This window comes from Phyllobates terribilis, unplaced genomic scaffold (assembly GCF_046119375.1).
Source record: "Phyllobates terribilis strain yellow unplaced genomic scaffold, ASM4611937v1 Scaffold_2__4_contigs__length_985480577, whole genome shotgun sequence".
In the NCBI taxonomy this organism is placed as follows: Eukaryota; Metazoa; Chordata; class Amphibia; order Anura; family Dendrobatidae; genus Phyllobates; species Phyllobates terribilis.
Window position 1 is genome coordinate 187,670,305 of NW_027362762.1, and position 15,946 is coordinate 187,686,250.

Here is a 15,946-nt window from a genome sequence, read left to right on the forward strand (position 1 = left end):
AGAGGATCATGAAGGACGGCTGAAAGTAATTCAACAGCACCAGGAGGCCGAGAGGGCCGAGAGAGCCGAGCGAGCCGAGCGAGAGGCCGAGAGAGCCCAGCGAGAGGCTGCCAAGCGGCGAGCGGAGGCCCAATCCCAGAGGGCCCATGAACTGCAGATGGCCCAACTCGGGATCCAAGCATCCACCTCACGGAACGGTGAGACCAACAATGCGACCCTGTTTAAGCCCCGTCCAGAGCATTTTCCTGTGATGGAAAAGGACGGCGACCTCGACACCTTTCTAAGGGGTTTTGAAAAGACTTGCAGACAGTACCCGCTGCCTGAGGAACAGTGGGCGCGATATTTAACTGCAGGGCTGCGAGGCAAAGCTCTGGATGTGTTTGTGGCTCTTCCTCCGAGCCTCGATGGGAACTATGATGCCATTAAGCAGGCCCTAATCCAGAGGTTCCAACTGACTCCTGAGGTGTACCGCAAAAAGTTCCGGAACCTCCAACGTGGACCGCACGACAGTTACAGCGATGTGGTGCATGGGCTCCGAACCAACTTTGAACAGTGGATCAAAGGACTGTCAGCGACCACCTTTGAGCAGCTACAGGATCTGATGGTGAAAGACCAGTTCCTGCATCTGTGTCCGAATGAGGTACAGCAGTTCGTGATGGATTGGGAGCCACCAGATGCCAATAAAGCAGCGCAGATCGCAGACACCTACAAGGCCAACCGGAGACCAGAGGTGCGGAAGCCGGTCGTTGCCAGCTGGAAAGGGGGTAAGCCATCAACCACCATCCCTGCCCCTGCCAGCCGACCTTCCGGAGGCCTTTTTCCCGTTACCAATGCCCGGCCTGCATCTGATGCCCGCAGGTGTTATTTCTGCAACCAGACTGGTCATCTCAGCGGCACTTGCCCAGAGAAGCAGTGGAAGAACCCCCCATCCAAGGCCCCAGGGCCTAATGCATCAGTTATTTTGGTGGGTGGGCCGGTTGGGAGGGCCTGTGAAAACTTTCAGTCTGTCAGGGTGGGGGACACTGTCACTGTAGGCCTCAAGGACACTGGGGCCGAACGTACCCTCATCCGACCCAAACTGGTGTCCACTGAAGAGCTTATTCCAGGAAAGACCCTGACTGTCACCGGGATTGGGGGCGTCCGATGCCCCTTGCCCATGGCCCGGGTTTTTATTGATTGGGGTGCGGGGAGTGGGGTGAAGGAAGTGGGAGTATCCAAAAACCTACCTGCAAATGTTTTGTTGGGGACTGATTTGGGGAGGATGTTTGCTTATTATGTCCCTGACCCCCCTCCTCGATCTGATACGGTTGGTAAGGTTAATGCTGATAATGTGAATGTCAATGCTTTACATGATATGATGATGATGATGATGATGTACTGGAAGGTACAGGAGAACTCAGCCATGTCACGCTGCGGGGTGATATTGCTGAGGATCCTCTAGCAGGAGCAAACGTCAGTGCTAAGGGTAATGGGGAGAGGCACGGGGACCATGAAGCAGGTGGTGCTGTGCCAGCGACCAGTGTCACAACAGATGGTGACCTGGCTGATGGTGGCTGCCCCATACATAGCATTGTGCCTGAGGTAATGGAGGAGGATGGGGAAGTAGTACTCATAGCCGCACAGGCTGATGGGACGGTGTTATTCCCCGGGGAGACGGCCTATATAGCCGCTGTTACCTGCAGTCAGAGTGCCCAGAACGCAAGTAACGCCCTGCCTTCTGGACCCTCCTCGGACAGAGGAATAGCAGGATCAGGTATGGACCCAGAGCCGGTCCCAGAGGGTCCCAGTGAGGACGTGGCCTTAACCTCACTTTTGGCTTCCTCCAGCCAGGAGTTTCAGGCAGCTCTGCACTCAGATGCTAGCCTAGGGACGTTAAGGAGCCTCGCTGAGAAGCCCACCTCCGAATCTGATAAGGAGAGGGTATTCTGGAACCAAGGAAGGTTGTACCGGGAGACAGTTCCCTGTACACCCCAGCAGGAGTGGCTGAGGGAAAGACAGCTGGTCATCCCCTACCAATTCAGGGATGAGTTGTTGCGGATCGCCCATGAAATTCCACTCGCTGGACACTTGGGGGTCAGCAAAACCAAGGCCCGGCTGTCTCACCACTTTTATTGGCCCAAAATGAGGACTGATATGGTGAACTACTGTCGCTCCTGTACCACGTGTCAAAAAGTGGGAAAGTCAGGGCCGGCTCCCAAAGCCCCCCTGATCTCTTTGCCAGTGATAGAGGAGCCTTTCCAGAGGATTGCTGTGGACATTGTGGGACCACTGGCCATACCCAGCAGCTCTGGAAAACGTTTCATCCTTACCGTGGTAGACTATGCTACCCGGTATCCGGAGGCAGTAGCCCTGTCCTCAATTAGGGCGGATAAGGTGGCGGACGCCCTCTTGGCCATCTTTTCGCGAGTAGGCTTTCCCAGGGAGATGCTTACCGACCAGGGGACCCAGTTCATGTCACGCTTAATCTAGGCTCTATGTAAGAAAATGCAGGTGCAGCATCTGGTATCGAGCGAGTATCATCCCCAAACCAATGGTTTGTGTGAGCGATTCAACGGTACCCTCAAACAGATGTTAAAAATGCTGGTTGAGACCCAGGGATGCGACTGGGAGCGTTACCTCCCACACCTGCTATTTGCTTACAGAGAGGTTCCACAGGCCTCGACCGGGTTCTCCCCCTTTGAGCTCCTATATGGCAGGCGTGTCCGAGGACCCCTTGGGTTGATAAGGGAATTCTGGGAAGAAGAGCCGAACTCCCCAGGAGTGTCCATAGTGGAGTATGTCATGCGCTTCCGTGAAAAGATGCAGACCTAGACGCAGTTGGTGCATGACAACATGTCGCAAGCCCAGGCTGACCAGAAGCATTAGTACGACCAGAACGCCCGAGAGCGGACCTACCAGGTGGGTCAGAAGGTGTGGGTGCTGGTCCCCGTACCAAAGGACAAGCTTCAGGCGGCCTGGGAAGGCCCGTACGTCATTCACCAACAGCTCAACCCGGTCACCTACGTGATCACTCTTGACCACGCGGGGGGTAGGCGGAAGGCTTTCCACGTTAATATGATGAAGGCTCATCAAGAACGTGGAGCCTGTGTCCTACCGGTCTGCAGCCTGCCCGAGGATGGGGAGGACGACCCCCTCTTGGACATGCTGGCCCAAGCGAAGGCAAGCGGGTCCCTAGAGGATGTAGAGATAAGCGCCTTGCTATCTGCAGACCAGAGGTCTCAGCTGCGAGCAGTGCTGAAACCCTTCCAAGCAGTGTTCACCAACATGCCTGGCAGGACTGAGGCGGCGGTCCATGAAGTGGACACCGGGAATCATGCTACACTCCGGCGGACAGCCTATCGAATCTCCGACGAGGTGCAGCATGTCATGCGCCAGGAGGTCGAGGAGATGCTGAAGTTGGGCGTGATTAAGCGGTCCAAAAGCGCGTGGGCTTCACCTGTAGTCCTGGTGCCAAAGAAGGACTGGACCACCCGGTTCTGTGTGGACTACAGGGGGCCCAACGCTATCACAGCCTCTGACGCACAACCAGTGCCACGCATTGAGGAGCTGCTGGAGCGGTTAGCCAGCGTGAGCTATCTCTCCATTATGGATCTGATTCTGGGATATTGGCAGATTCCCTTGAGCCCCGGGGCCCAGGAGAAGTCCGCCTTTATCACCCCCTTCGGATTGTATGAATCCACGGTCATGCCTTTTGGCATGAAAAATGCCCCTGCCACGTTCCAGCGAATGGTCAACCACCTGCTCCAGGAACTGGAGAGGTACGCAGTGGCGTACCTGGATGATATTGCCGTCTTCAGTCCCACCTGGGAGGATCACCTCGAGCATCTGCAGCAGGTGCTCGAGCGCATTCACCAGGCGGGCTTGACCATTAAACCAGGAAAGTGCCAGATGGGCATGAACGAGGTCCACTACCTGGGGCACCGGGTAGGTGGGGGTACTCTGAAGCCAGAGCCTGGGAAAGTGGATGCTATCGAGTCCTGGCCCACCCCCAGGACCAAGAAGCAGGTGCAGTCCGTCTTGGGCACCGCAGGGTACTATAGACGCTTTGTACAAGACTATAGTAGCCTTGCAAAGCCCTTGACAGACCTCACCAGGAGAAGCCTACCCCATTCAGTCAAATAGACAGATGAATGCGAGGTGGCCTTTCGGGCTTTGAAGACTGCCCTGAGCAGATCTCCTGTGCTAATGGCGGTCAACGGCACACGGCCACTCTTCGTACAGACTGACGCCAGTGAGTTTGTCCTCGGTGCTGTACTCAGCCAGGTCAACTCGGGGAACCAAGAACACCCCGTGTAGTACCTAAGTCGGAAACTGCTGCCGAGGGAAGTGGCCTATTCCACCATAGAGAAGGAGTGCCTGGCCATTGGATGGGCCCTCAACCATTTACAGCCTTACTTGTACGGGCGCCCCTTCACTGTCGTGACTGACCACAACCCCCTGAGTTGGCTGCACACCATGTCCGGTGCCAACGGAAGGTTGTTACGCTGGAGCCTCACCCTCCAGAAGTACGACTTTACCGTTCAACACTGCAAAGGCAGCGAGCATGGCAATGCCGATGGGTTGTCCCGGAGAGGGGAGCCTCCTGAGATACGCCTGGAGGAGTACCAGAAGGTCCTACCTCCATAGCGCAGTCTAAAAAGGGGAGGTGTCAGGGAAAATGTATTTTTGTCAGAGTTTTAAAAATGAGAGATGTCCTAAATTTCCATCCCCTTTCCATTTGTAAGACATAGAACTCAGTGCTTTCCCCAACCCTCAGGAATTTTTATGAGCGTCATAAAGCCTCAGCCCAGAGAAAGCATACTGATATACCCTGGATTTTTCCCTCCAATCCTATTGTTTAGCTGTACAAACGTGTAATGTCGATTTTAATAATGCACATGACTGTCACAAACACAGGGACCACATTTTTGAGATGGTCACCTTTTTCCAATTGTGATGGTGTGGTTTTCGTGACTAGGAGACCACTGGAAGCCCGGGAAATGGGTTCTGAGCTTCTGAGCATCATAGAGATTTCATATTTGATATCCATCTTCATGAATAGTGGTGACGGCAAACATGGTGTCTCCATCTTGGATGTGGGACCCCCCCACATCAAGATATGAAATCTGAAGGATTTTTAGGTCTTCTGCAGCTGGGTGGGTTCACAAAGCCGAGCCCCCGTGTGAGGTAAACACCATGGGTGTCTCCTAAGGTTTTGGCCCCTTTACTAAAAACCAGAACGGCCATAAACCAGCAGATTCTTGCCAAGGACGTCAGACGCATGCACACCACGCTGCGTGGAAGAATCACATCTAATTTCCGGGGAGCCGTCCTCCCCACAGAATCTGAGACCATCACCTCGTGGCACCGGTTTTGCTATTACTTATCCCTTTCTATTTTAATAACTGTTTTATGCATATATGCGCATTGTCTCTTTTATAATATCTTGTATATCTTTTGTAAACACTGCCCACTTTCGGGAGTAAATCATTATTATTTACCAGCTTCTTGTCCTATGTCGAGCAAACACGTTCCTCACCCGCTAATTCACGTTACCTAACGGGTACCCGATCCACCTGTTAAGCGATCGGTGGTGGCAGTATACCAGTATTTATGTGATATTGTGGTTTGAGGGTGGTTGGTCGGAGGTATATATACGTTCCTGGAAGGAACTGGTGGTATATATACGTCCTGTCACATCACGTGCCGCAATAGTCGACATAAATTAGAGCAGCTGCGCCCGTGCTTATCCTCGGTCAATACTGGGTTTGACCAGCAGGATAAGGGGGCGCCAGAGAGCTGCAAGGTCTGACCAAGTGTGTTTTCCTGACAGGATTATGGGTGAAATATCACAAATACACATGCCCAGGAACATACTTCATCTTCTTCTGATAGGAATATGGGTATAACCATTGTTCTGTATGGGGATTATGGTTGAAATATCAGAAATACACATGCCCAGGAACATATTTAATCTACATTCAATAGGAATATGGGTATAACTATTGCTCTCTATGGGGATTATGGGTGAAATATCACAAATACACATGCCCAGGAACATATTTCATCTACATTCAATAGGAATATGTGTATAACTATTGTTTTGTATGGGGATTATGGGTGAAATATCACAAATACACATGCCCAGGAACATATTTCATCTACTTCTCATAGGAATATGGGTATAACTATTGTTCTGTATGGGGATTATGGGTGAAATATCACAAATACACATGCCCAGGAACATATTTCATCTACTTCTCATAGGAATATGGGTATAACTATTGTTCTGTATGGGGATTATGGGTGAAATATCACAAATACACATGCCCAGTAACATATTTTATCATTTTATTTTAAGAACATATATATATATTTATCCCAAATAGTCATGCCCAATACAACATTTGTTGAATTTCCCATAATAATATGCATATAGTTATTCACCTACATGGTAATTCAATATGAAATATTATATTTACAGAGGCCAAATAATTTTGCAGATTTGTTTGAAAAAATATCTTTAAAAACTTGTGGGCACCTAAGCTCTATAATAAATGAATACCTATATGTACATTCATATTACAGCGTCAAATAGGCTAAGTAATTTCCTTTTAAAACTTGGTAATTCTGCATTCAATGGCGCTGTAATAAGTCAGTATAGGCTGTTTATTGTCTCTATGTGACGGCTTTTCATTAATATTGCGAAATCAGTTTGAACTATTAATATGAATATATCAGCATTGATTTCCTGGACATATGCAGTGTATACGCTCAGCGATGCTGAAACAGGCCTGTAAAGACGGGTTTAACAAAGTTTTTGCTTTTTTTTTTTTTTCAAGATTGTGAAAACTGTCTGAAGCATTGACTTGAAAATAGCTTTTGTGACTTTATTGATATATTTTGTGGTTGTACGTCAATGTTGCTGAAATAAGCAAATGAAGGCTGATTTAAGAGACTTTTGACTGTTTATCTTCAGTACTGAAAAAATGGCTTAAAGCTGACCTGTCATCACATTCAATGCCACCAAGCCGCAGCTATGGTGGCATAGCTGACAGGTCCAGCAGTGTGGACAGCCCTCTATCTGCCTCCCTGGTGCCTCCTCACTAAAATATTACACTTTATTCCCTCGGCGGGCACCACTGGAAGCATGAAGTGTCTGTATCGGCCCGATGGAGTGTGAACAAATCTGCGCTATCTACAATGCACTGCGTCATCAGTTGCTGGGCAGGAATTTTTTTACTGCCCAGCGACTGATGACGCGACACAGCGCAGGGCTCAAGCACTGATTAATTCACACTCCAAAACACCAACAGGACCACTTTCTGATTCCCGTTACGCGCGCCAAGGGGACAATAAAGTTTAGTATTTCAGTGAGGACGCACCCAGGGAGGTGGACAGAGGTCTCTCCACACTGCTGGACCTGTCAACTATGCCACCATAGCTGCGGCTTGGTGGCATTGAATGTGATGACAGGTCCTCTTTAAAGCGTTGAGTTGATAATAGCCTGTGTTTTCCTGGTGAAATTTTATGCTTAGCTTCTCAATCGTGCATAGCGTGTGCTGTCAACCAACAAACACCTTACCCTACTAATTTCACATAAAATGTAATGTGATATGATCATCAGATGTGGATGATTATATTATTGATTATTATCAATATTTATTTATATGGGGATTATGATTTGGATAACACGGCTACACATCCCAACTCCCATATTTAACCTTTACCTGATGAAAATATCCAGTAGAGTCTCTTTTATCCAAGCTAAACGGGACCAGAGGGTGCTTGGATTAGTGAAAAACTTGGATAACTCAAACAACTGAATAAAATGCCCCCCTTTGCATCCTGCTGTCCCGCTTTGGTTCTTCCTGTCCCTCTTGTATCCTTCTGTCCCTCAGTGTATCCTCCTTTTGTGTCATCCTACCTCTCTTTTATGTTCTACTGTCCGCTTTTGTCCCTTTTTTGTGTCGAAAAGGGGAGCCCTGGGCAGCCGCCTGGATGCTTGGATAAAGCAGTAAATTGGCTGGCAAAGTGCTGTATACATTACCCTCATCTTTTTCCCACAGACACACTAAAAAACTAAAACAACACACAAAAAAAAAAAAAAGTGAAAATAATTTCTTTTTTGTTAAAGGGACTGCCACTGCCAAATCACATGTGTTGTTCTCAGCAGGCCTGCATTGACCTGCTGCCGCACAGCACAGTGATCCCAGCCGCGCTCCAATCCGATGAGCCATTCGGGTGCTACAGCCCCCGGAACGGAGCGCGTGCTGGGCTGTCACAGCGCTGGGACTAGTCCTGTGACGTAGCTCCCCCATTCAAGTCAATGGGAGGAGACCCCGTGACCGGGACTAATCTCGGCTATCACAGTCAGCATGTGTTCCATTCCAGGGGCCGTAGCACCCGAACAGCTCATCGGATCAGAGCGTGGCTGGGATCACTGTGCTGTGCTCAGCAGGCCTGTATTGGCCTGCTGACGCAAAGCATAGTGAGACCAGCGGCGCTCCGATCCGATGTACCGTTCCGGTTCTACGGCCCCTGGAACGGAGCGCACGCTGGCTGTCAGAGTCTGGCTTAGTCCGGTCACATGGTTTCCGCCATTGAGTTCAATGGAGGAGCTGCATCATGGGACTAGTCCCAGCGCTCTGACAGCCAGCACGTGCTCCATTACAGGGGCCGTAGCACCCGAACGGTACATCGGATCGGAGCGCCTCTGGTCTCATTATGCTCTGTGTCAGCAGGTCAATGCAGGTCTGCTGACAGAAGCAAAGATGATTTTGAGGTGGCAGATTAAATGGCTTTTACAACTGCAGCATGTCTTTCTCTATACATGGAGAGATCCAGCTCAGGATGGTCACCTGACCGTTACCAAAGCAACATCTTAGGGGAAAGGTTACATATATTAGATGCTACTACTAGCCTCTCAGTGACCCTCCCAGGATGAAGGAGAATCTGTCTACATTCTTAAACTGAGTTTTCTTTCTCTGACCATTGTACAATCTAATGGCGAACAAACCATATTTAAGAGACAAGAAGGATGACCTTACAAATCAACAGGTTATTGACCTGATTGAAAAGGTAGCTAGAGGAGAAATTCCAGAAGAACTATATATGCATGGTCTACCAGTGACTCCCAAAGGAAGAGAAATTTACATCTTTGTGCCTCTAAATAGTCTTCAAGAAAATGATTATTCAGGAGATCAATACAGATGGATTTCAAGAGGAAACAACGAGCAGCGCAAGTGGTATGTGGAAACACAACTCCAAAAAAGGTGGGTTTCTAAATAGTGTTGAGCGATACCTTCCGATATCGGGAAATATCGGATCGGATTGGATCGGACCGATACCCAAAAAATATCGGATATCGCCGATTCCGATACAGGAAACCAATGCAAGTCAATGGGACACAAATATCGGAATAAAAATAAACCCTTTCTTTCCTTGTAGGTTAATTCTACATGAAGGAAAACAACTAAGAATAATGTAGAATGTATTACATGAAAAGCTGGCAATTCAGCAGCGGCATACACCGGTACCCGACAATTTAGAACAGAAAGAATAGAGCATCACACATAGATTAGATAGATAGAAACATGTCAGTCACATATATAAGAAGTACAGTGACAGTGTTGCTTACTGTACTTGTCATTTAGTGTTAAAGGATTTATTAAAAAAAATAATAGTGTTTTCATGCACCGTCTCTTTAAAAAAGCCGGCCGGCAATTCAGCATCGGTACCCGACAATTTAGAATAGAAAGAATAGAGCATCACACATAGATTAGATACATAGAAACATGTCAGTCACATATATAAGAAGTACAGTGACAGTGTTGCTTACTGTACTTGTCATTTAGTGTTAAAGGATTTATTAAAATAAATAATAGTGTTTTCATGCAAAGTCTCTTTAAAAAAGCCGGCCGGCAATTCAGCATCGGTACCCGACAATTTAGAATAGAAAGAATAGAGCATCACACATAGATTAGATACATAGAAACATGTCAGTCACATATATAAGAAGTACAGTGATAGTGTTGATTACTGTACTTGTCATATAGTGTTAAAATAAAGGATTTATTAAAAAAAAAAATTGGCGTGGGGTTCCCCGTAATTTTAGTCTCTAGCGGAGGTTAAGCAGACGGCTGGGGCTGATGTTTGAAGCCTGGGAAGGCGGTAATACCCACGGAGCTTCCCAGACTACTAATAGCCCCCAGCTGAATTCCTAGCCTTTACTAGCTATTAAAATGGGGGACCCCCCAAAAAATGACGTGGGGTTCCCCCTATTTTAATAGCTAGCAAAGGCTAGGCAGACTGCTGGGGGCTGATATTAATAGCCCAGGAAGGTTGCCATGAATATTGAACCCCTCCCAGGCTAGAAACACCAGCCGTCAGCCGCCCCAGAAATGGCGCATCCATAGGATGGGGTGTTTCTGTAAACGGCAGAATTTGGGTAACCCATTTTGGGATTGGTTTTGCTGTTAACCCTTGTTGGGTTGCAGGTAAAATTGGATTACAATGGAATATCTGCACAAAAAAATGAAAATTTGAAATTTCCCCTTCACTCTGCTTGAATTCCTGTGGAACAAATAAAGGGTTAACAAAGCTTTAAAAATCAGTTTTGAACACCTTGAGAGGTGTAGTTTGAAAAGTGGGGTCATTTATGGAGGGTTTCTGTTATGTAACCATCGTAATATGACTTCATATCACGTCCTAAAAAAAAAAATGTAATTTCCAAAATGATGCCAATATAAAGTAGACATGTGGAGAATTTTAACTTAGAAAAAATATGGGGGGTATTTTTGTAAAAAGCAGAGCATTTCAAAGTTAAAAAATAGCAATTTTTTTCAAAAATTGTTTGCGTATTTTGTATTTTTTTATACAGAAAGGTATAATACAGTGGCTCACATTTAGCACTGACTTGAAGTACAATATGTCACGAGAAAACATTCTCAGAATGGCTTGGATAGGTAAAAGCGTTCCCGAGTTATTACCTCATGAAGTGACACTGGTCAGATTAGCAAAAAATGGCCTGGGCATTTGGGTGAAAACAGGCATGGGGCAGAAGGGATTAAGATGGTGGGATGTTCAATCACCATTTTTTTTTTAATAATTAATAAAAACTGAAAGAGCAACCGTCACCAAAATCTTTTTTTTCACCATTGGTTAGCTGCATCTATCAGCATGCTAGCCATGTTTTTTCTTTGTTTGTTTTTTTAATGTCACTATTTACCTTGTATTTTGCGACCGCAACTCCAGAGATTGCGGCTTCCGGTCCACATCGTATGTCAGTTAGGCTGAGTTTGCACTTATGGATGGGCTCGTTATGGCCCTTCCGGATAGCTATGGCATAAGGCCTGCACAAAGCTGGCACTTTTGCCGGTTCCGTCAGCTCTTTATAGAGCTGACATCACAGGCAGTACCTTCTTGTGAGTGGATGAGGGAGGGGAGCTCATCACCACCCATTCGCTCCACTGACAGGTCAGCCCGGCAGTGAGTTGCCATGCACCCGTCGGCACCCATCCACCTCCATGTCACTGCACCAACTGACCAATGCAGAAGAAGACGGGGTTCCCCTGCAACGAGAGGCAGAGAGGCCATCCCTGCCGCCCAGAGAGGACCCGACAGAGCCGATGAGTACTTTAAACTGCGAGGGGAGGCAGGTGGGTGCCGGCCAGAGCGGGACAACTCGCTGCCGGTCCAGATCGGCCCGGCAGCGAGCTGTCATAGGGCTTGCACAGATAGATATCTGTACCAGTAAAATAGTGGGAAAACTAGATCGGTTACGGTATATATGCAAATCTATGGAATTTTTAACGTTTGGATACCATAATCGTCACTTGGCCGCTCACGAATAACGACCGCAACTTCAGTCCTGATGCGTCCGTTGTCCGGTGACCATTATTATAACTGTGTACATTCGTGCCACTTGTGTTATCAATCCAAGTCAATGGAGATTAGTAACGCTTCGCTACTTCACCGTAAAGAATGGAGTTGTTACACTCTGGTCTTAAGGGTGAACTAAAGCAGGTGCGAACCTAACCTAACAATACTGACGTACGATGTGGACCAGAAGCTGCATTCTGGTAGCTGTGGGTGCGAAACGGCAATTTCAGCATTGACAATAGCCACCTGTGTTGAGCCAATGATAATCAGGAGGGTTGCGCCGCATTGCATTACTCAGGTCTCGCTATGGCTGGCGCCTGCACTGAGTTTATGCATCAGCTCAGTGTGGGCGCTATTGCAAGACCTGTGTGAGGCAGCCTGATGCTAATTTTGTGGCCGACGCTGCATCGGCGTAATGTGATGCAGTGCCACCCATGAAATTAGAATCAGGCTGCCTCACACAGGTTTCGCGGTTGGGCCTGCACTGAGTTGATACTAATCTGTATTGATCTCTTGAATAATCATTTTCTTGAAGACTTTTTAGAGGCACAAAGATGTAAATTTCTCTTCCCTTGGGAGTCATTGGTGGACCATGCATAAATAGTTCTTCTGGAATTTCTCCTCTAGCTACCTTTTCAATCAGGTCAATAACCTGTTGATTTGTAAGGTCATCCTTCTTGTCTCTTAAATATGGTTTGTTCGCCATTAGATTGGTACAATGGTCAGAAAAAGAAAACTCAGTTTAAGAATTTAGGCAGATTCTCCTTCATCCCGGGAGGGTCACTGAGAGGCTAGTCGTAGCATCTAATATATGTAACTTTGTAACTTTTCCCCTAAGATGTTGCTTTGGTAACGGTCAGGTGACCATCCTGAGCTGGATCTCTCCATGTATAGAGAAAGACATGCTGCAGTTGTAAAAGCCATTTATTCTGCCACCTCAAAATCATCTTTGCTTCTGTCAGCAGACCTGCATTGACCTGCTGACACAAAGCATAATGAGACCAGAGACACTCCGATCCGATGTACCATTCGGGTGCTACGGCCCCTGGAATGGAGCGCGTGCTGGGCTGTCAGAGCGCTGAGACTAGTCCCATGATGCAGCTCCTCCATTGAACTCAATGAAGGAAACCATGTGACCGGACTAAACCCGGCTCTGACAGCCAGCGTGCGCTCCGTTCCAGGGGCCGTAGAACCGGAACGGTACATCGGATCGGAGCACCGCTGGTCTCACTTTGCTCTGCGTCAGCAGGCCAATACAGGCCTGCTGAGCACAGCACAGTGATCCCAGCCACGCTCTGATCCGATGAGCTGTTCGGGTGCTACGGCCCCTGGAATGGAACACCTGCTGGCTGTCAGAGCCGAGATTAGTCCCGGGGACGTGGTCTCCTCCCATTGAATTGAATGGGGGAGCTACATCACAGGACTAGTCCCAGCGCTGTGACAGCCCAGCACGCGCTCCGTTCCGGGGGCTGTAGCACCCGAATGGCTCATCGGATCGGAGCGCGGCTGGGATCACTGTGCTGTGCGGCAGCAGGTCAATGCAGGCCTGCTGAGAACAACACATGTGATTTGGCAGTGGCAGTCCCTTTAACAAAAAATAAATTATTTTCATTTTTTTTTTTTTGTGTGTGTTGTTTTTGTTTTTTGGTGTGTCTGTGGGAAAAAGATGAGGGTAATGTATACAGCACTTTGCCAGCCAATTTACTGCTTTATCCAAGCATCCAGGCGGCTGCCCAGGGCTCCCCTTTCCGACACAAAAAAGGGACAAAAGCGGACAGTAGAACATAAAAGAGAGGTAGGATGACACAAAAGGAGGATACACTGAGGGACAGAAGGATACAAGAGGGACAGGAAGACCCAAAGCGGGACAGCAGGATGCAAAGGGGGACATTTTATTCAGTTGTTTGAGTTATCCAAGTTTTTCACTAATCCAAGCACCCTCTGGTCCCGTTTAGCTTGGATAAAAGAGACTCTACTGGATATTTTCATCAGGTAAAGGTTAAATATGGGAGTTGGGATTTGTAGCCATGTTATTCAAATCATAATCCCCATATAAATAAATATTGATAATAATCAATATAATCATCCACATCTGATGATCATATCACATTACATTTTATGTGAAATTAGTGGGGTAAGGTGTTTGTTGGTTGACAGCACACGCTATGCACGATTGAGAAGCTAAGCATAAAATTTCACCAGGAAAACACAGGCTATTATCAACTCAACACTTTAAAGAGGACCTGTCATCACATTCAATGCCACCAAGCCGCAGCTATGGTGGCATAGCTGACAGGTCCAGCAGTGTGGAGAGACCTTTGTCCACCTCCCTGGTGCCTCCTCACTGAAATACTAAACTTTATTGCCCCCTTGGCGCGCGTAACGGGAATCAGAAAGTGGTCCTGTTGGTGTTTTGGAGTGTGAATTAATCAGTGCTTGAGCCCTGCGCTGTGTCGCGTCATCAGTCGCTGGGCAGCAAAAAAAATTCCTGCCCAGCAACTGATGACGCAGTGCATTGTAGATAGCGCAGATTTGTTCACACTCCATCGGGCCGATACAGACACTTCATGCTTCCAGTGGTGCCCGCCGAGGGAATAAAGTGTAATATTTTAGTGAGGAGGCACCAGGGAGGCGGATAGAGGGCTGTCCACACTGCTGGACCTGTCAGCTATGCCACCATAGCTGCGGCTTGGTGGCATTGAATGTGATGACAGGTCAGCTTTAAGCCATTTTTTCAGTACTGAAGATAAACAGTCAAAAGTCTCTTAAATCAGCCTTCATTTGCTTATTTCAGCAACATTGACGTACAACCACAAAATATATCAATAAAGTCACAAAAGCTATTTTCAAGTCAATGCTTCAGACAGTTTTCACAATCTTGAAAAAAAAAAAAAAAAAGCAATAACTTTGTTAAACCCGTCTTTACAGGCCTGTTTCAGCATCGCTGAGCGTATACACTGCATATGTCCAGGAAATCAATGCTGATATATTCATATTAATAGTTCAAACTGATTTCGCAATATTAATGAAAAGCCGTCACATAGAGACAATAAACAGCCTATACTGACTTATTACAGCGCCATTGAATGCAGAATTACCAAACTTTAAAAGGAAATTACTTAGCCTATTTGACGCTGTAATATGAATGTACATATAGGTATTCATTTATTATAGAGCTTAGGTGCCCACAAGTTTTTAAAGATATTTTTTCAAACAAAGCTGCAAAATTATTTGGCCTCTGTAAATATAATATTTCACATTGAATTACCATGTAGGTGAATAATTATATGCATATTATTATGGGAAATTCATCAAATGTGGCATTGGGCATGACTATTTCGGATAAATAAATATATATATACTGTATATATATACAGAGTACAGACCAAAAGTTTGGACACACCTTCTCGTTTAAAGATTTTTCTGTACTTTCATGACTATGAACATTGTACATTCACACTGAAGGCATCAAAACTATGAATTAACACATGTGGAATTATATACGTAACAAAAAAGTGTGAAACAACTGAAAATATGTCTTATATTCTAGGTTCTTCAAAGTAGTCACCTTTTGCTTTGATGATTGCTTTGCACACTCTTGGCATTCTCTAGATGAGCTTCAAGAGGTAGTCACCGGAAATGGTCTTCCAACAATCTTGAAGGAGTTCCCAGAGATGCTTAGCACTTGTTGGCCCTTTTGCCTTCACTCTGCGGTCCAGCTCACCCCAAACCATCTCGATTGGGTTCAGGTCTGGAGACTGTGGAGGCCAGGTCATCTGGCGTAGCACTCCATCACTCTCATTCTTGGTCAAATAGGCCTTACACAGCCTGGAGGTGTGTTTGGGGTCATTGTCCTGTTGAAAAATAAATGATGGTCCAACTAAACGCAAACCGGATGGAATAGCATGCCGCTGCAAGATGCTGTGGTAGCCATGCTGGTTCAGTATGCCTTCAATTTTGAATAAATCCCCAACAGTGTCACCAGCAAAGCACCCCCACACCATCACACCTCCTCCTCCAAGCTTCAAGGTGGGAACCAGGCATGTAGAGTCCATCCGTTCACCTTTTCTGCGTCGCACAAAGA

General features: G+C 47.0%; 1 protein-coding gene across 1 annotated transcript; it reads left to right on the forward strand.

Moving 5' to 3' along the window:
* The first annotated feature begins 250 nt into the window (after positions 1 to 250).
* On the forward strand, positions 251 to 12,657 carry LOC141245136 (uncharacterized). Its single transcript, XM_073669049.1, has 3 exons — positions 251 to 1,310; positions 9,156 to 9,254; positions 12,572 to 12,657. Exons 1-3 carry the CDS (start codon positions 251 to 253, stop codon positions 12,655 to 12,657), a joined length of 1,245 nt encoding a protein of 414 aa, XP_073525150.1.
* The last annotated feature ends 3,289 nt before the right edge of the window (positions 12,658 to 15,946 follow it).

Bases quoted from the DNA above. Each gene is read 5' to 3' on its own strand.
- LOC141245136 (XM_073669049.1), top strand. From the start codon at position 251: ATGGAAAAGGACGGCGACCTCGACACCTTTCTAAGGGGTTTTGAAAAG. The intron at 1,311-9,155 runs GTAAGGTTAATG...GCCTCTAAATAG, and splicing joins TCCTCGATCTGATACGGTTG to TCTTCAAGAAAATGATTATT. The intron at 9,255-12,571 runs GTGGGTTTCTAA...GTTCGCCATTAG, and splicing joins GAAACACAACTCCAAAAAAG to ATTGGTACAATGGTCAGAAA.